The sequence below is a fragment of the Sceloporus occidentalis genome, unplaced genomic scaffold, assembly GCF_023333645.1.
Source record: "Sceloporus occidentalis isolate IW3139 unplaced genomic scaffold, rSceOcc1.0.p SCAF_3, whole genome shotgun sequence".
Taxonomy (NCBI): Eukaryota; Metazoa; Chordata; class Lepidosauria; order Squamata; family Phrynosomatidae; genus Sceloporus; species Sceloporus occidentalis.
In genome coordinates, this window is record NW_028316983.1 from 166607119 (window position 1) to 166627957 (window position 20839).

At 39.9% G+C, this 20839-nt stretch overlaps 1 protein-coding gene across 2 annotated transcripts in view; it reads right to left on the reverse strand.

Moving 5' to 3' along the window:
• The window catches only part of JARID2 (jumonji and AT-rich interaction domain containing 2), a 245075-nt gene that overhangs the window by 26982 nt on the left and 197254 nt on the right, over positions 1–20839 (reverse strand). For both annotated transcript variants that reach the window (XM_089516789.1, XM_089516790.1), the window contains exons 7-8: positions 10294–11344; positions 4076–4572 (exon numbers count right to left, since the gene is read on the reverse strand). In XM_089516789.1, coding sequence (XP_089372915.1) covers positions 4076–4572; positions 10294–11344 — 1548 coding nt within the window. The remainder of the gene's footprint in view (positions 1–4075; positions 4573–10293; positions 11345–20839) is intronic.

Consider the following 20839-nt stretch of genomic DNA (forward strand, 5'->3'; position numbering starts at 1 on the left):
TTTTTCTCCTTACTTTGTAGGAACCATGCACCTAGAATAATAGCAAAGGCAACAGAATGATTTCCCTAATCAAATAGTAACCTTGGCCCTATAATTTTACACAAACTGTGTAGCTGATCCTTAAAAAAAGAATGCAAGACAATTAAGCTATTACAAAACATTAAAACTGCCCATCAAGGAAAGAAGGCCAAGACACTCTTAAATGTCAGAGTTGCAGGCTCATAAATAAAACAAGCAATTTCTTTCCCCTTTTACTGCCATGCGAACCATTTATTGGCTAACAAAACAAAACAAAAACAATTGAAAAGTGTTATTCCAACCTGCATATATAATTCAGGGATTACAAAGACTGCTAACTAATGTGGAAAACAAATTGTGTGACTTTTTAGCACTTATGTCTCCCTCTGCCTTTATTTTGCCTAGGCAGAAATTAGACCCAAAAACAGATTACTTTCAGAAATACACAATTCTGCCTCAGGTGGAACCCTTCACAACACTCAAAGAAGTAGGCATAAATGATTTGTTGTATTAGAAATTGTTTTTGTTTTTCCTTTTATAAAACACTATATTGAAGAGGATTTGTCTTATAATATGTTTCAACTTATTGATAACTGCGCGTCCCCCATTGGAAACAACTAACACATACAAAACACCAAATACTTTGATTAGTTAAAGAGGAAGGGTGGGAGAGCTATTTTTAATAGGCATCACTTCAGTGCTAAATTGTTGCTTTTGCTCTGTCTGAAAACACTGGTGCTGAAAGTTCAAGAGATCCCTAGCTAAGGAGGGGAAAAACAACAACACTGGACAGTCACCTGTCAACAAATCACCATGTTTCTGTCCCTGGATCAAATTTAGCCCTGTGAGGAATAATATTTGACCCATCTCAAGTGCAAACCTAGAGGCAAATGGTGTGTGGGGAGGAAGTGACGACTCCACTAAGATGGGCTGTTAGAAAAATGTTTCCAGGGAGAAGGTCTGTGATGTTGGCTCAATTATCTCTGTTCTTGTGCAGAACCATAGTAAAACTACTTGTTGATCACGACTCTTCTAGGCTGAGGCTCAGAAATCCCCTCCCAGTTTGGATGTCACACTTCACCCACTAGATAACCATGAAGTAACCTCCAGAAATCTATATGATTGTGACATGGAATGATTGTATCCTGAGCACAGTTAAATGGTGAAGCTCCAGACCACCACAGGAATCACAAAGCTAGAAGCATCCACAGGCAATTCCTAATTTAAGTATGAAAATGTAAAGGAGGAGAGAAAGGATGTAGGAGTGAGCTTATAAACTGTACCTCTGAAGCCACAGAGAGCTTCCTGGTAAATACAGATGTAATCAAAGCTTGGAAAAGTTACATTCTGAACTGCAATTCTCAGAGTCACTCAGCCAGCCATATTTTGTATTATCTTGTGATGCGTAGAGTTTTTTTGTTTGTTTTGTTTTACAAATGAAGTCATGTCGTGGCTAGATCGTTTTTGCTAATTTCTGTTTTATTGTAAGTCACTTTGGGTCCCATGGCAGGAGAAAGGCAGGGTGCAAATTCAAAAATAAAGCAAGCAAGCAAGCTCTTCTATATGCATGGTATAATTAATTAACTCCCCTTGATAAACAAGTTTAGCAGAAGAAAACGCAGAGGCTTTAATAGCAATAATGTGGCCAACCAGCTTTTTCTTTTACCTCCAAGAGAACTGATAGACTGATTCCTGCTGTAGCATTAGTTAACTTCTATGTATTTTTGCTTACAGTGGGAACATTTACAACTAAAGTTATAAATAACATGCTTTTCCAAAAAGAAACAGCAGTTCAGGACATCTAAGGAGGTTGAATAGAAAGTACACAGTCAAAACTGGCTGCAGAGGTCTTCTGGGATGAGTGGGATGGGGAACCGGTACAAGTGAAATTCATGGAAGGGCACCACCGAAGGCAACAGAACAATCAAGAACTGCTATTCTGTCAGAAACAGGTTTCACAAACTAAAGGAGTCAAGGTTAACAAATATGTACAAAAAAAGTTATGCTTACCATCCACAGTATCAAAACCATTACACATTACCCTCCTTTCTAGGATGCTTTCAAATAAAGCCTTTAATTTGCATCCTGCCTCATCATTCATGGATTTTTACATGAGAATCCAGCCATTAGTGTCTTTCACCTTTAACCCTCCCATGTTACCTTACGGGTTTTCCCATCCTTCTTTCTTTCTTTTGGAGAGATCCAACACTCACACAATTGTTTTTTTTTTTATTTGCTGAGCTTGGAGACTTTTGTGTGGAAGCACCTTTATGCCCACAATTGTTTTTACACTGTCTCAGAGAGTATTAAAGGTGGCATATAATTATCAAGTTGAAGACCTAGATGACAAGGAAGATAAAGCAGCAAGAAGCACTGGCTCTGGTTTGGTGAGAATGGTCTTATTTGTGATCATTCCAGCCATTCCCCATATTAATCCATGTACATTCAGCCCTCCACATTTGCGGCTTTGACACTTGCAGTTTTGATTATTCACGAGGCCAAGGCCACTGTGCACATGCATGCATGCACTCCTCATCCTCCTTCCTCCCAGGCTTTTCCTCTGGCAGGGAAGCCCAGTAGGGAGAAGCTGGGAAGGGTGTGTGCATCAACCCCGCCCTTTTCCTGGTCCAATTGCTGCCTTCCCCAGGCACCAATCCAACCGGTAAAGGGTCTGGGAGGGATAGGTCCCTCCCCACTCCCAGCTCTTTTCCTGATGGATTGGTGACTGGCCAAGGCAAGCACCCACCTGCCCAGGAAAGGGGCTGGGAGCCAGTTAAAGGGATGGGAGGGTAGAGAGAAAAAAAGAGGAACAAGACCTCTTCCCCCACTCACCCCTTCCTTTAATTGGCATCCATGGGGAGGGGGGATTATTCATGATTTTTCCACATTTGCGGGGGTTTTACGCCCCTAACCCCCACAAATGTGGGAGGCCGAGTGTACTCTAGTTCAGTCACAGGTATTGTCACATCACAGATGATCTGCTGATGGCCTCACTTGGCACATACTACTTCCTGGACTGAATTACTATACTGTGTCCAGGTTTTAACATGAAGAAAATACTTGAAAACAAGGCAATTTCTTTTACTGACTAATAAATTGAAACAAGAGATATCACTTAAAGAACAGATATATTCAAAACAGCAATAGTGTGCGTATATTAATTTGTAATTTATTTCACCATATCCCTAAAAGCTAAATCATGAGACACTAGGTGGTGGTTGAGTACATTCACTTGAGGGCTGCGTTCTTACAATTTTTAAAAACAAGTCACCACAACCAACTGTTGCAAGCCCTGGAAAACATACTGTTTGACTTGATAATTACCAGGCAACTGTATGAACTGCTGTGGTGAGACAGCTCTGGATGCGAGAAAGCCAAGATCATTCCTAAATTCAGAAATGAAATTGTCTGGGTGGCCTTTTGCAAGCCACACTCCCAGGGCCTAACCTCTCTAGCAAGGTTGTAGTGAGGATAACTATGTAAATTAACCTCCCACTCCACCTCATACATTCCCTGCATCTCTGTAGGAAAAGGTCAGAATACAAATATGACTAATAAGTAAATAAATAAGATTTGGCATGGGGTGGTGGTGTTTACAGGCTTTAGTTCTTGAAGACGGACAACCTCTGCAGAACGACATGTCACCACAATTTTAGGCAGAACAATCTTCCCAAGAGCACCCAATTTTCATTTCACAGTAATGAGAGAAAGAGCAGAGATGGAAAAGTAGTGCATGCTGGACACAGGCAATGGCAAAATAAAAATCCCGTATCCACCCTCCACCCCAGCATTTTAGTTTCTCTCACAAAATCCAACCTTGGTAACAATTACACAGCATGCAGTAGTGCCAGTTCCTGCTTAATAGCAGGGAGGCTGCCAAATCAAATTGAGAGTAGGAGTCAACATTCCTTTGCAAATGGATGTGCTCAGTGTCAGGAGAAATAAGCCTTCCAAACTACCATTTGCACTAAATTACAGCTGGCACTGCCAGGGAAAATACCATTTGCATTTGAAGCTGTACTTCCTAACTGGGATGCAAGGCAAGACCTCTGCTTACCTTATAGACACACTTGTGGAGGTCACTAAGAATGCCTTTATCTTCCTCCTCTTCCTTCATGGTCTCCTTTTCCTGAGAGAAGAGTCGCCGCCTGCCTGTTTTTTGTGGGACTTCGACTTCTTTCGCCTTGTTCCGGAAGCCGTTTTTATGAACCACACCATTGATGAGTCCATTTTTGGGCTCATATCGGGGCAGAGACTGGAATTCATAGCTGTTATCTGAATGTACCTCCAGGGGGCCTTTCCGCTTTTCCAGGATCTCTTTTTCAAAGAGGACTTCCTTTTCCAGTCTCATGTGCTCCTCCGCAGAGAGAGAGTCGTAGGAAAGCAAGTACTGGCAGTAGGCTTCCTGTAGCTTTGCCAACCTGTCCTGTGCAGTTTTGGGGATGCGCAGCATGTCTGCCAACTTGTTCCATTTCTTGAGGTCAGTCACTTGCTGCATGCCCCCCATTTCATTGATCAGCTGGAAAAAGCAAGCCAAATCTAGCTCGCAGCCTCCTGAATGTAGATGGTGATGTGGAATGTCCATAAGTGGAGGGTGGGGAGGGAAAACAGGAAATGGTTAGGAAAATGGAGAGGGGTTCACATTCATTCAGGTCTATATGTCATAGGACTATTAACCTGTATCTGACTAAAAAACAAGAGCAAGTTTTCCTCCTAAAATATCTGCCTATAGATGTCAGGGAGAAAGATGCTACTCTTGTCAAGTCTCTCAAAATAATCTTTGATGTGCACCTGGAAGTGCTATAGCTCAGGTTTCCTAGGAGTATTCTAGGCCCCGCCTTCATTAATTAAAATGACTGGATGCTGACCAGATGTTACTTGCATATCATTTCTCTGAACAAGGAAAGACAAATAACCGCCAAATGACTGAATGACTTCTTAATGGCCAGTACATCCACCCTATGATTTGCTACTACCTTGTTCACCTGGATTAAGCTGAGATTGCTTTCAAGAATCTAAAAGCAATTCCCCTCCTATATCCCAAACTCTCAATCTCCCTAGCCACTCTCTCTGGAGAACTGTCCATACAAGGTACTCTTGCTCTCATAATCTGAACGGTCCTTTAAAGGTAAAAAAAGGTTACTCTTTCAGTAAATGCCATCACAAATGTCAATAGTCCAATTAGTTGTACTCTCAATGCACAACACGTATCTGCTCCAAATTGGTTTCATTGTCACTATTCTCCATTACACTTCACACTGCACAGGGCATATACAGTGCCAGCTGCTTCCTATATTAATGCAGGAGAGCTCCTCAATCAGTTTACATGTTTTTCCTTGCAGAGAAATTCTTTGGACCAGAAAGTATTGTAGTTGCTGCATTTATCAGGTATTTATGTGATGCAAATATCAATCCAACATTTGCCCCAGAACCTCATTTTTATATAAAATGTAATTCTACTTGGTCTCATTATAAGAGGAGGTAACTCTATGGAGGTGACAATATTTCTTAGATACAAAAAGTGCATTAACCACTGCTTTGACTTTGGCCAGTCACCCCAGGGGGAAAAAGGTGTGATTGCCCAGGATCAAATTAGCTGTTCCATGTTTTGTCAAGGAGTGAGTGCTTTCAGCACAACATGAAAACAAGCCCATAGCACCTCACTGTTTAATGAGGCTTGGTTGTTTTCTTGAGCAATTTTATGAAGTCTGACCCTTAAGTAAAAGGAGGCCATTGCTACCGATTCTGTGTTAGTTGTAAAATGTGTAAGATCAGCAAAATTGTAAGCCTATTTTGAGGGGAAGGGGGAAGCCAAGGAGAAAACAAATATACAGTATGTTAACTGTATTATCTGCTAGCAAGTGGCAGATAGATCTGAAACCTTCTACTTGCCATAAAGCTCAAAGAAAACCTTTTAAAGATATCTCAGAGGCACATAATTTATGTAAATCAGCTGCTGAAATTATCTGTATTTAGATAAGGACACTGCAAAAAGATTTTTAACAGAAAAAAAACCCAGTTAAATGTCCAGCAAACATTTCTGAATTTCACTGTGTCATCAAAAACAAGTCAGTAAAACAATACTTTTTCTCAGACGAATCAAAGTTAATAAAATACACAAGCTTTTGAGTTGCACAGAACTTCTTTTTTCCCCTTAGGATCAGGAAGAATGTTCAAGAAAAAGAATGATACAGAGAATGGGGAAAACCCATACTTTTTCCACTGAGAAAATTGTATTGTTTTATATCTTAAGTTGAGGATGTTCATGCAGTCTTAATTTATTAAGAATAATGACATCTGGTAGGATTATAGGTTGTATACAGACATTTTGAGGCCAAAAAAGCAATGGAAGAGTTTAAGTCATATTAGCTCATCTGTAAAATATTCCTGGAGGCAATCACTCATGATTTGAGGATGGTGTAAGAGGAGACAGAGGCCCTTAAAAACCAGCATGTTTCACTGGCTAGTTGTTTTGATGGAAAATGGCTAAACCTCATTGGTCCACTGAAAATATTTTTTTAAAAATGAAATGCATACAAACTTTAAAACAATTGTAAAAGAATTTAAGAGACGTCAATCAAACTAGCCTAAAAAGCAAAATATTAAAAAGTTCAATGCAAAATGTTTTTCTTCTCTGCTCCTACTTATCAGGCTGGCCTTATAGGGGTAGAAGGGTCAATAACTCCAGACACTGAAGTCCACCCTCTTTTAAAAGTACCATATGGTTTTTGAGGCCTCTTCCCAGATTTTGAGAATTAGAGAGGCCATGTTCTCAAGACCACGTTCTCATCACAGAGGAAATGACCCACTAACACTGTCATGTTTGGTCCATTATTGCCAGCAAAACCTATACACACAGAGTGATAAAGAGGGCGAGAAAAATAAATATATAGAAATAACACACATGGGGGGGGGGAGGCTTCTGTAGTCATGGATTAAACCATCCATGGCTTGAAAATATTATTTTAAAAAATCCAAAAAGCAAAGCTTGATTTTGCCATTTTATATAAGGGACACTATCTTACCATGCCACTGTATATAAGGGGACTTCAGCATTCATGGATTTTGGTATCCATGGGGAGTTTTGGAATCAAACCTCAACAGATATCAAAGGCCCAATGTACACAGGTACATACATATAAAATATATATTTAAAAGAATATGGATGTGGTGTCACTAAGGGTGCAGGGGGGTCCAGGCCACAAGACAACTTTCAGTTTCTGGGGTGACACGATGCTTATTGAGGGGACACATCACTGTACTTATTGATATCCACACCTGCTGGTTATTATTGGGTTGGAGACATGCTTTTCTGTTCTCTTGTACCTGATCAAAGTATCAGGTTAGACATGGAAGACTGTTACCATGATCAAGCAAACAAAATTCAAAGACGTATTGAAAGTCTTTCCAAGATTAAACAATGAAGAGGCACAAATGACTCCATTAAGTGTTGAAATGATTTGAAAACAAAGAGGAGTCCATTTTGACCCTATAAAAACAGAGACATTGCAATGTCAAATGTTTGTTACTTTTCAACCATTTTCAAAAACTGGTGATGAAAACCTATTTTTCATCAAACTGAACCTTGAACCCCATTGTGTGTATTTTTTATGCTAGTTTTGTTGTTCTCTCAAAAATTAATTTCATATACAATTATTTTAAAGTTCAACTTTATTTTTATTTGACTAGCTAACACTTAAGATTATTAGTTCTAATGAAAAACAGGCCATGCCTTTACAGGAATCCGATGAATATTATAGGTCAGGGAAAGTTTATACTTGTGTATAATCATTATTTCTAATTAGAGAAGTACACCTTTTTGCCCTTAAGTAAGAAGGAAGAACAAGCCCATGTTTGAACTAAAAGCAAACCACATTGTTTTGTTCTGATCTATAGTTTTTCACACAGGACTGCGCAGGCCCACACAAAGCCCCATGCTTCATAAATTGCTAAAAGACTATTACTGCCTGTTTGGTTCAAACACTTTTCAGCTCTTAAGGTTTATGTGGTTAAAAGCTAATTGCTAAGGAGTGCTACTGAAGTGACTGTAAGCCAGGGATCATACACTGAACATTGTTGAGAATTACAAAGAAAAATCTAGACCTAGTTATTATTTTTACAAATGTCCAGGGCAATATCTATGTATGTTTGGTTGAGCAGTCAATTTGTAATCTGTTAAGGATATGCTTGAAGAAAATAATGCATGACAAACAAGGCAAACATTGCAAGGAATATCCCCAAAGGCTGGTTCACAAACCCACCAAAATATATGCTATATACAAAGAGGCAGCAGGACTGCATGTACAATTTCTATTGTAATTAAAGCTCTGCTCAGCTGTTCAAATTATGCATCCTAGCAGTGTGTGAAGAGAGAAAACATCAATGAGCATGCTACCTCTACTTTCTCAACCCCATCCCAGTTCTTAGTGCTCTTGTGCTGTTAAAGGCACATGCCTGAAGTGGAAAGCCTCTCTCATCAAGAGAAGCTTTCTTAGAAATGAAAAGCCCTTGAAAATCAGGAGCATATTCACTCCTCACACTTTCCCTCCAGCATGGTTGTCAGGAGACAGAAAGCTGCTACTTTAAATTATCTACAGTGAGCAGTATCATTAACCTAGACTGTGGATAATTTAAACTATGGTTAGCTGAAAAAAGCCAGTTTTATACACTGTAGTTTGAAGTTGGTTTGTGAGGCTGAACAAGCTACAGAATAGACATCAGAGTGCGACAGATAAGAATTATCAATCACTCAATAGCTTGAAGATCTCACTCTATCTACCCTTGAGGATGCATTTTATAGTTGTCATTTTGATCCAATCACTTGGTTGGACATACTGACTACCTAAATCAATTTATATGCTTTACTGAAGCATATCATAATCATTAATGCCATTTTGAACTGGATTTGTTTACTTAATTTTATTCCCCTTTTCTATTTATTCTTCCTTCATTTGTATATATGAAATAAACAAAAGGATAATTGTTGTTTGTTTTTCTAAAAAGGTCAGTGACGTTAAATTTACACCACTGCCTTGTTTTAGCTGGATAAGCATTTTACACTGACTACTATTTATCATGAAACAAATTCTTTCTTCATTAAATTGAAATGAATTGCATAAAACCAAAATAACCATATCAGATTTCCCCCCAAAAGAATGTGCATTTTTATTATTCTGTAAAAAATGCAAGATAATAAATGCTGGAATCCTGTGCATCACAAGTCTGCTTAAAATTTTCAGAAGCTGCAAGTTACATCTGACTATACAGTAATTGCAACTTAGCATGTAATTAAAAAAAACTCTACCTCTTATTTCTAGCAGGCCATATTTAACATTTTCTGTTTTTATTACCAGAACTCACCCTTAGAAACAAAATAAGGTGCCTGTAACTCTAAGCAATACTGATTAAAACTTGACCTCACCAATTAAAATTGACCTCTACACATCTATCTTATTAAAGCCTGCTACCTTAATAGTGGCTCAAGTAAATTTATTACAGCTTAAAATGTATAACAGAGAAAAAGGGGGGGAAGTCTTCTAAAGACTAAAGGAATCTGTTTAATAAAACTGTTGCTTCATCAAGAAGAATGCTACCTTTTAATATATGCTGCCATGTGCATCCTATTTGATGACAGATCAGAAAAAACAATCAATTTACTTAAATAATCAAACACAGTATAAGTACAAGTCTTTGCAGCTACCTGTTGTGAAAGTTAATGAAACCTACATTTTGCAACAATCTACATGTTTCAGCTTATTAATTGTCAAAATGCCCGTGGATGGTTGAAAATTTGTAATTTCAGCCATTTAGATATCCAAGTACAAACCAATTCAATGATGACTGTGGTGGAATGGAACAAATGCGCAAAAGAGAATGGAATTTTGATTAATTTTTGAAAAGGAAATAGTTAATTTTTAAAGAGTTATATGCACTCTTGGAAAATCTTTAAAAATCCTAATATAAGGAAGACAGAGGAGACACCCCTAAATACGTATCTATCATATGACCCCTTATTCTTTATTCTTAAACTATTAGTATAGATGGCTCTTTTGCTTTGGTGGAAATTGCCCTGTAATGAGTGAGCAATTAATGAATCTCAACCGAGTCACAATACAGAAAAAAACCTGAATCCACCTATGTCTATGAACTGGCAGGAAAGTCTGGTTTCCTGATGTTTTCAAAAGACATCAGTCCACCTGAAAAGAAACAGATGTTCTCAAAGCCTCTACTGGCCATGAATGACCAAGTACAGACTCATGAAAACAAAGCACTTACCTATGAGTGGAAGCTCGTCCATAGTAATGCCCTGAGATTTGAGGTGCTTCTTGATACAGGCCAGCTGCTGCACATTGGGCCCCCAGCGCCTGCTGAGCTTATGAATGTGCTGAATCTGGGTCACAAACCGCATTTCCTCGTTCAGCTTACACTCAGGTCTCCAGTCGGGAGGAGGGACTACCCTGCACATCCCGTACTTCTCAACCTGAGGGCGGACTGACTCAATGTATATCAACGGGTCATGGAACTCCTTTGGGGAAGGCCTCAGGACAGGAATTTCCTCCATCATGGCCCACCCAGACTTAACACTACCCTTCTCATGCTTCCCCACTGAGTCATGTGGCTTGTGCAAGGACTCCGTTTGAGAGGTAGAATTATTATTATTATTTTCACAGGAGGCATTTTCAGTTTTGCTATGTGCTTGTTTCCCTGGCGTGTTCTTCCCAGCAGCAGCAGCAGCAGCAGCTCTCTTCGGCCTATTTCTTTCTAGACTTTTCTGTGGTACTTCCTGACTTCCAGGCTTTTTCATGTGGCCATTTAGCAAAGGCTTCTCTGCAGGTGCCTTTCTGCTCGGGGCTTCAGTCACACTAAGTGCCCCCTTTAACTTCTTGGTTGGCGACTGTATTTTGTCTATGTGGTTTGCCTCTTCCAGCCTCCTTTTTGAGTTACGCAGTCCCTCCCTCAACTGCCTCCCTACCTCCTTAGTGCATGTCTTTTGGTTCAACTTGCCATTGACTTTGATGCCATTGACAGCGGTGTTGTTAGGCTTGGCTGCTCCAAGGGATAGCACCTGTTTACGGGTTTTTGCATTGCTACTTTCCATTTTCCCTGAGATTGTATGGTTGACAGGTGAACTGGGTTTGTGGTGATTTAGTTTGGTTTCCTTGACCAGTTCTTTCTTGGCTTTGGTGTATGTGACAGTTCCCTTTGTCACTGTTGCAGTGTACTTCACAGTTTTGGACGGTGAAGGTCTGACTTCTCTCATCTTTTTGGCACTGGCTGTGTTTGCACTCAGAGATGACATTCGAGTGATACCATTGACCTTTGAAACCTGGGGAAGCCAGGAGTGTCACAGAGCAGGATGAGAAGAAGAGAGAAAACAGAAACACCAGTTAATAAAAATCCACATAAGCCATGAAGAACCAAATTTTCTAAGTCTTTTGAGAGGGGAAATGTATATCTCACACCCCTATATTAGGTCTCTCCCCATCTCACTTGTGTCTTCCATCACAATTTTAAAATAGCTACACAGTAGCACACACAATCACAAAGGCACACACTAGTCTTTCCAATATGCACCCAAAAGATTAGCCTGTCTCTGAAGGACCCAGCCTCTGGAATGAACTCATGGTCAGGAGGCAGATTATAATTACCTTATAAATATTTGTTCAATAGTTATGATATGTGCAGATGCTACAATTATTTCTCCCCAAGAAGTTTGATATCCAGGCAGTTTCCCGTTTCTACTGTGTGCACAATCCATCAAAAATAATCACCAATTCACACTGAAAACAAGCTGTACTTCACACAACTGATTTCAATGGGACAAGTTGCCATTAAATTTTGTTTAATTCTTCCCAGTATTTCTTTACCATATAACCCCTTCAGTGCTTGAACAACACTTTGCAAAAATCATTGAGCTTGTGCAAATCAAAGCAAGAATAATAGTTTCTGGGGAACAAAGATACATTCTGCTATATATACTTAAACTGGCACACAGGAAACTGTGTTTGTGATATTTTATGCTTCGAATGATGCTGGCAGAAGGCAAAGGGAAGTAAGTGCACCATCCCTTTCTACATGTTAATGTTACCCCTTAATGTTATTGTTGCCTCTGTACAAGAAATAGTGAGTGGGTGGGTGGTTCTTAACTGTCAAGCACTTCGATGTTTAATTGCTAGAGTCTAACATATCTGGGTGAAGGGGTCCCCAGGATAGTTGGTCAGCTAATTGTTTCAGGATTACGTTCTTTAACTGCCCAGCCACTCTTAACAGCAAACACAGAGAATGGCACAACAGGCACTGCACAGTAGCTGTAACAATGTTCCAACTGAGATTCTTTAGTCAGCAGACCACAAGACTGAATATAAGTACCTCTGACAGTTTCAGTAGCAGAAAGATACACAGCAGATACAGCTGCACCTACCTTTGTAGCACTGTGATACTACACTTGCTAAATTTCATCTTACTCTGCAGCAACTGAGCAGTGACTTACGGCCCTAGCCGAACTTTCAACCTATTTTTCTTTGGAAAATCATGCTGCTGTTTTCAACAAGGAAAACTACCCTAAATGGTTATCTCCAAGCAAATGTACTTAGCAAATGAGACATAAGAGTATGTTAGTAAAAGTGTAACATTTTCTCCTGTAAGTCAAGCAATCCTCTGAGAAGGATGTCAGAAGGTCTGTTATTGAAACTGATCATGCAGACAGGGATACTTGCAGAGTCTCTGAAAATTAATTTCCTAAGTGTGACTTTTTGTAAGAAGTGCTGCCTCTGTCTCATTCATCTCTTACAACTACCCTAGTGTTAAGTATTGCAGAGTGGCACACAACTTGAAATAATGAAACAAGCAACAACTCTGTACACACGAATGACACACACAAACACACACACACAAACCAATGCCATTTTATACAGTAGATAACAAATTAGGAAAAACAATACCTGGATACAAATGCATTGCAACAACACAGAGTACTCAAGACATACAGGCAAAGTTTAAAATGGAAGTGCCTAAAATCATGCTTGCTGGTTGATGAGAAGCTACAAATTACATCAGTGGCTGTAATTTTCACAGAAAGTAGCAGTAATTGAAACAGATTGTTGTTTCAAATACATTCATGGGAGAAAATGTCTATTAAAACACTAGCACACCATAGATACAGCAAAATATAAACATGCAGAGAAGGAAGGAAGCCAGAGCTCACCGAAGGGATACTACTTTGCAATACTGTACTTGATTATTTCTTTTGGCCCCATTTTATAAAACCATTTTGTGTGCCTCCAATATCAAATGAACTTGAAGTATATAAACTCTTTCAATCTCTCTCCTCACATGAAGGAAGAGAAGGAAGTTTGGAGATCATTTTAGGAAGAGAACATCTTCTTCAAGGTATGGAGATTCACCATGTGAACCAGAATACGGAAGCATCAGTGAATCGAATCAGGTAGAGAATCTCTACAAACAATTGATCATCTTTCTGTTTATAAAGTCTCACTCTTCATGTAAGGAGAGTACCATTGATGGTGGTGTGTGTGTTTGTGTGTGAAACTAAAGCTATCCTCCACCCTCTAGGCTGAACAAAGCTATTGTTTTGTAGCCTGATATGAGCCACAAATAGTTTGAACAACAAGCTTAATCTGGCTATTTTTCATAAACAGAAGATGTGCATTTGTATATCATAAATGGCTCCCCATGTTATGCACACATAGTATTATTTGGGGTTCATGGTAATAGGATAAGAAACCTTTGGCCAGATATTATAGACATCAGTCACTGCCATAAGTGAAAAGAGGAAAAAAAACCCTTCCAGACTCTGCTCTTAAAAATATACACTATCTGTCCCAAGCCTTCCTTTACACATAAAATGTTTCTAAATTTTTCTCTATGCATTTAACCACCTGTAACCAAAGTGACAATTTCCCTAAACTTAGGGGCTGTACAAGTGCCCTGATCCGGCCTCCAGACTGCAGAAAAAGAAGCCGCAAAATGCAGCTCCTTTTTGTGCCCTCTAAAGGGCGTCACAACTGTGGTGCGCAGCTTTGTGATGCCTTTTTGGCTCTGCATCATGGGTTGCACCATGATGCTGTGCACCTTCTAGAACAGTGCATGGTGTCATGGCACAAGGGGGGCAAAGTTACGGCGACCAGCATGCAGATACTCCGCCGTGACTCCGCCCACAGGCCAGTACTTTGTGCCAGTCTGTACCAGTCCTTAGAAACCAGTTGCCCTTTAGAGGACTGAGGCAGTTGGAGAACGTAGTTTTTTAAAAAACAAAAAACAAACCTCTAATGAATTGTGATTGGTATCAGATTTCTACCATCTCCTAGCACAAAAAGGGAATGATTGTAAAATGGCCCCAAGACAAACCTTCTTTAAAAAAAAACCATAAAACATACGACACTGAAGAGTCAGTGTTGCTAAGCATCTCTGAAGAACAGTGAAGTGGCACTATTCCTGACCAAGGGGGTTAGACAAGAACAGACACACAGGTAAGGAGTTAAAGGGAAAGGTCAGGGAAGAAAGAGCAGTGGAGAATTAAGGAGCCATGGAGGTGTGATTCATCTGGCTCAAGAAAAAAAAGAAATTGCTGAAAAGAAACTTGAAGGAAGAGAGCAAGTAACTACAGGTTCCTTCAAGACAGGGGGCTCCCAGCATCATACTGTGACATTGTGCAGGTCTTCCATCTTTTCTTACTTAATGGATGTGAGAGAAATATTGTGCCAAAACAACCTTAAGAGCTTCAGATGGAAGAAGAAACTGCAAAAGGGCTTCTGAGGAACTTGGAGAAAAGTAGGCCAAATGAAGAGACAAGAAATGCCTCCCAATGCAGCTCTTTATGTTGCAATTTCTCTGCCTCTTTCATGGAGTTTTACTGGGCAGCAGATGGTTTCTACCTCCAACCCTGAACCCTCTTGTGTTTTCCCACCAGTGTCTTTGGATGGATAGGCAAAACAGTCCATCTGGAAGCATGAAGAAGTGCATGGAGTAAGAGGTGTTATTACAGGAGGTATCTCTTTTAGCTGAATAATCTATAGATGTTTCAAAATATCTGATAAAGAGGCCTAGCTAGTTCTATAATGCTCTCAAAGCCAGAAACCTCAGGAAAGGCTTCAGGGTAGGAACAGATTATTAAAACCAGAATCTCTGTCACTGCATGATAGGTATATGCAAAGGATTTTTTTTTTTGGGGGGGGGTGCCTTCCCAGCCCACATGGGTCTCATGCTGACATTTTCTGAAACCAGAAATTTTGTTCTGGTTATTTCTGGTGAATAGTTTTTTTATGCTGTGAAGCTTTTTTTGGTGTAGGTGGACCTAAAACAACCTAGTTAGGAAAAACCTGTTTCCCAGATTTATTTTTTAACCTGAAAATTATGCTTTCAGCAATTTTTAAAAAATCAGTATGGTTTAGAAGGGTGTCTGTGGGAATAACCTCTTTAGGCCCTTAAAGAATTCCTTCCCCATGGCAGCCACCTCATTTCTCTCTGACAGAATGAGCCTGGCCAGCTTTAAATCAAAATGAAAACTGCCAAGATAGAAACCTCTGGTACTATGTGGGAAATTTCAGAAACTGCAGCCTACCATAACTAGTTTATTACATTAAAAATATCTTTAATGATACCTCTACTGAGATCCTTCTGAGCCAGCTTCAAAATCAGATGGGTAGATATACACTATAAATACACTATTTTAAATCTTTTAAAACAGCACTTATCACTATCTGAGAACACACTATGTATTCTTCATTTGCAGTTCTGATTCCCAGTAGAGTTCCTCAGCAGAGAGAGGATGACTAGAAAGCTTAAACAGTGTGGTGAATTTTGCTGCTGATGGCTGTTCTGGGTCTACTTACAACGAAAATCTTTGAGATGTTCCAAAAGGTCAGCTGCTGTATGTTACATAAACAGGAGGCAAAGATGGCTCCTTCTTTACTGCCTTTCTATCAACAAGTGAAAACCTTTCTATCCCAACAGACTTTTGGGAACAGACTACAAAAGCTTTTAATAGTGTGCTGTTTTCCTAACTTTTATCTTTTGTCTCTTAATGGGTATGTTTAAATGGTTTCAATTCTATGAAAAGTTCAGTCACATTTTAATAGCTTTGTGTTATGTTTTTACTTAAGTCTTTATATGTGCTTTTATCTGTATTTGTTTTAATTTTTGCCTTGAATCCCAGTTTTGGGGGAACAGTGGGATATAAATGAATTAATAACAATAACAATAACAATAACAACAACAATAATATAGGTATCATATCTATAAAGCTGTAACAAACCTCTTCAAGGGAGGAAGTATCAGTAAGGAAAGTATGTCCAATAATACTAAATAGATTCTAGATTCTGCATGATTAAAAAAGCTTTCTTTTCCTTATAATTGCCTTAAAGATTCTGCAGTGTAAACTAACACTAAAGGAAGCAAAAATAATTATGGTAGGCAGTTTCTTACCTTTCTACTGTTGACATGTCTCCCCCCATTAACCAAAAACACACAACCTTTGTGAGCCAGCTAATAAAATGGCTGCACTGCCAGCTGCGTAGGATCACAATAGCGGTTCTAGAGCCAGGCAGAGTTCCATCTCGAGGCAATGCTTACACTGAGCGCACAAGAAAGAAGTCAGTTTAATTGTAGAAATAAGTAACAGTGATCTATCATTAGAATTCATCAGCTGTTACACCGCCAAAAACTAATCGCTTTTTAAAGAGCCCCCAACACACAATTACTCTTTTTTATTTATTTGAACAATATCCCCCCGCCGCCACACATGGAGTGCATGTGCACTGTAGAAATAATGCAGTTTGACACCACTTTAATTGCCATGGCTCCATCCTATTGAATCCTGGGGTTTGTAGTTTGATGAGGCAACAGAGCTCTCTGATAGAGAAGGGTAAATATATCACAAAACTACGAATCCCAAAATTCCATAGCTTGAGCCATGGCAGTTTAAGCAGTGTCAAACTGTGAAGTCAAAATGTCAAACTGCATTAAATCTGCAGTGTAGATGCACCCTCAAATACACAAACACGAAATATTTTCACACAACAGTAGCAAAGAGTTCTCATCACATTAAATTCTGTTACATGCTTTTTAAAAACTGAAAAACAAGGGACTGGCTTAAGAGACTAGGAGCAACTTTCTGACATCTGCTTGCATAACCAACAAGAGGGTTACAATGAGTTAGATTCTGTGTCCTCACAATCCCTCAGGGAATTGATGAGAAGGGAGACAGACCAAGGGAGAGAAAGCATGTAAGCCACAGAGAGCATACACCAAAGAAGGAAAGATAAACATAAATGAAAGGCACAAGGAAAGACATAATAGAAAAGCAGAAAGTGTTTTGAAGCTAGGGCTTGAGAAAAATGTTTTCCTTTGTTTATAAACTAACAATCAGACATGAATCCTAAAAGCAGAATTATTATACTATGATCTAATGCTAAATTGTAAATCCTTATATCTTCCTATGTTCATCTATATTGAGAAGACAGCTTTTTCATAGGTGTCAATCCTACAATAAAATTATACTGATGTCCATGTAAAAGTAACAACTGCATGTTACATCTTAGATTGGCTCATGGAAACAAGTAGAATGTTCCATCCTTTTAAATGTAGTAATAATAACCAAAATTTGACGAATTCCAGGGAAAGAGGCTGGTAGTGTGTCTTGCATACTTTCCACTGGCTCCTGGTGAAATTAGCTTAGAGATTCTGTATTTTACTCAGGCTAGCTCTCTCTTAAAATGATATGAATTTATGAGAAGCCTTTAAAAAAAGTAATCCACGGATTGAAAAAAAACCCACTGCATTCCTAGGAATGCCCTCATATCACAGCCACCCAAAGCCTTTCAGACTGGCTTCTCAGAAAGCCCTCTACCATGATGCAAAGACACATTTCCTTCTTGTGTCTTATCTCTCATTTCCTCTCTTCCTACCGCTAGCAATGCTTCATGTTCCTCTATCTGCCTTGAAAAACATAAAACCTAAACTCTGTAGATATTGTTCAAAAACTGTATAGAAAAATGACTTCCTTTATCTTTAAAGATATAATGCATATAAGGTAAACATTTATTCCCACAAAATAGCTAAACATGGGTTATCTGTACAAAGACTTGGGACAAAATAGTACTTGTATCCCCTCCCCTTTTTTTTTTTTAGTCTTCTGTCTCCATTGCTGGCCCTCCTATACCAATCTCTCTGTTTTGTCATGTTTCTATTTTCCAGCTTTCTGGGATTATCTAGAAGACATATTTAACACTGAGCACATAAGAATTGGAGGTAGAGATTAACTGCTGGACCTCTTACCCTTTCCCTCCACCACTCCCTTCTCCTTCTGTGTCATGTCTTTTTAGATTGTAAGCCCAAGGGCTGGGAATCGTCTAACTAAAAAGATTGTATGTACAGTGCTGTGTAAATTTACAGCGCTTCATAAATAATTGATCTTCTTGCCTAGGGATATGGGGAACTTCACCTGCCCCAAGTGCAAGTTGGTAGCCCTCTTAGAAGAGAAAGTACAGCAGCTGGAGGCCGAGGTTGCTACACTTCAGCATCATAGGGAGCAAGAGGTTTTCCTGACCAGAACAGACCAGATGGTCCTGGACAGGAAGCACACAGAGGAAGTTGCTGGGGAGGAGGAGGTCACTTCACACACAACAGACGTAGATAGTTGGAGGAGTGTCACACACAGAAGTAGGGAAACCAGGGAACAGTCTGTAAGCTTACAGCTACAGAATTGATTTCAATCTCTCTCTACTATCAAGGATGATGAGGAACAGCAGCAGGGACAGACCTCAGGGACAGAGCAGGCGACCCAGAGAGCTCCACCAAAGGGAACGGCCGCTGCTAAGCCTCGGAGGAGGCGAGTGGTGGTCGTGGGGGACTCCTTGCTGAGAGGCACTGAACCAGTGGTTTGTGGGCCTGACAAGATGTCTCGGGAGGTGTGCTGTCTCCCTGGGGCAAAGATCCGTGATGTGACAAAGAGGCTGACAAGACTTGTCAAGCCTACTGACCATTACCCCTTTCTTTTGGTTCATGTGGGAACCAATGATAGTGCAAGGCATAGCCTTCAGAATATCATAAGGGATTATGAGGCTTTGGGTAGGAAGTTGAAAGAGATGGATGCACAGGTTGTCATCTCCTCTCTTCTCCCAGTCGAAGGGCATGGGCCAGGAAGGGAGAAGAAAATAGTGGATGTAAACAACTGGCTCCGTAGATGGTGCCACCAAGAACGGTTTGGATTCTTGGACCATGGGCTGTGGCTCCATGAGGAAGGACTTCTGGCAAGGGATGGGTTGCATCTCACGCCAGTTAGCAGAAACGTTTTTGCCAATAGTCTCAAGAATTTGATCAGGAGGGCTTTAAACTGAGATATGTGGGGGAGGGAGACAGTATTCTGGTAGGCAAAAGGGCTGGAGAAAATAGTCAAATTGTCATAGAAGGAACAAGGCAAACAGTGCAAGGACCCAAAAGTGGGAGGCAAAAAAACTTGCACAGGCAGCAAGTAAAGGGAACAAATGGTCTTAAATGTCTCTACACTAATGCACAGAGCAAGGGAAATAAGCAAGATGAACTTGAAATCCTAGTGCAGCAAAGCAAATATGATATAATTGGCCTCACTGAAACCTGGTGGGATGAGTCTCATAATTGGAATGTAGAAATAGAAGGCTATAACCTTTTTAAGAGAAACAGGCCAAAAAAGAAAGGAGGAGGAATAGCTCTATATGTCAGAGACATTTACACCAGTGAAGAGATCCAGGACATCAATCCTGGAAGCCAGGTGGAGAGCATCTGGATAAAAATTAAAGGGGAGGGAAACAACAAGGATGTTATGGTGGGAGTCTACTACAGACCCCCAAGTCAGACTAAGGAATTGGATGATGTCTTTCTAGAACAGATGACCACACACTCAGAAAGGAGAGATGTAGTAGTGATGGGTGACTTCAACTACCCTGATATTTGTTGGAAGTCAAACTCAGCCAAATCCTCAAGGTCTAGTAAATTCCTCACTTGCCTCGAAGACAATTTCATTGTCCAAAAGGTGGAAGAGGCAACAAGGGGGTCAGCTATTTTAGATCTGATCCTAACCAACAAGGATGATTTGGTTAATGGGGTGCAAGTGGTAGGATCCTTAGGTGGAAGTTACCATGTTCTCCTGGAGTTTGTTATACAGTGGAAAGGAGAAGCCAGGCATAGTCAGACACGCATCCTAGACTTTAGGAGAGCAGATTTCAGTAAACTTAGAGAAATACTGGGGGTCATCCCATGGTCAGGAATACTAAAAGGGGAGGGAGTTCAAGATGGATGGGAGTTTCTCAAAAGGGAGATACTGAAGGCACAAATTAAAACAGTTCCAGTGAGAAAGAAAAATGGGAGGTGTCGCAAGAACCCAGGATGGATGACTAAGGAACTTTCAGCTCAGCTAAATTTTAAACGGAACATGTATAAGAAATGGAAAAATGGGGAAATCACCAAAGAGGAATTTAAACAAATAGCTAGCAAGTGTAGAGATAAGGTCAGAAAAGCTAAAGCACAGAATGAACTCAGGCTTGCTAGAGAGGTTAAGAACAACAAAAAGGGCTTTCATGGATATGTCCGCAGCAAAAGGAAGAAGAAGGAAACGGTAGGACCACTGCGTGGAGAAGATGGCAAAATGCTAACAGAAGACAGAGAAAAGGCAGAATTACTCAACACTTTCTTTGCCTCAGTCTTCTCAGAAAAGGCAAAGGGATCTCAACCTGAGGATAAAGGAGCAGAGGACAGAATAGGGGAATTTCAGCACAAAATAAGTAAAGAGATAGTACAGGAATTCCTTGTTAATCTAAATGAATTTAAG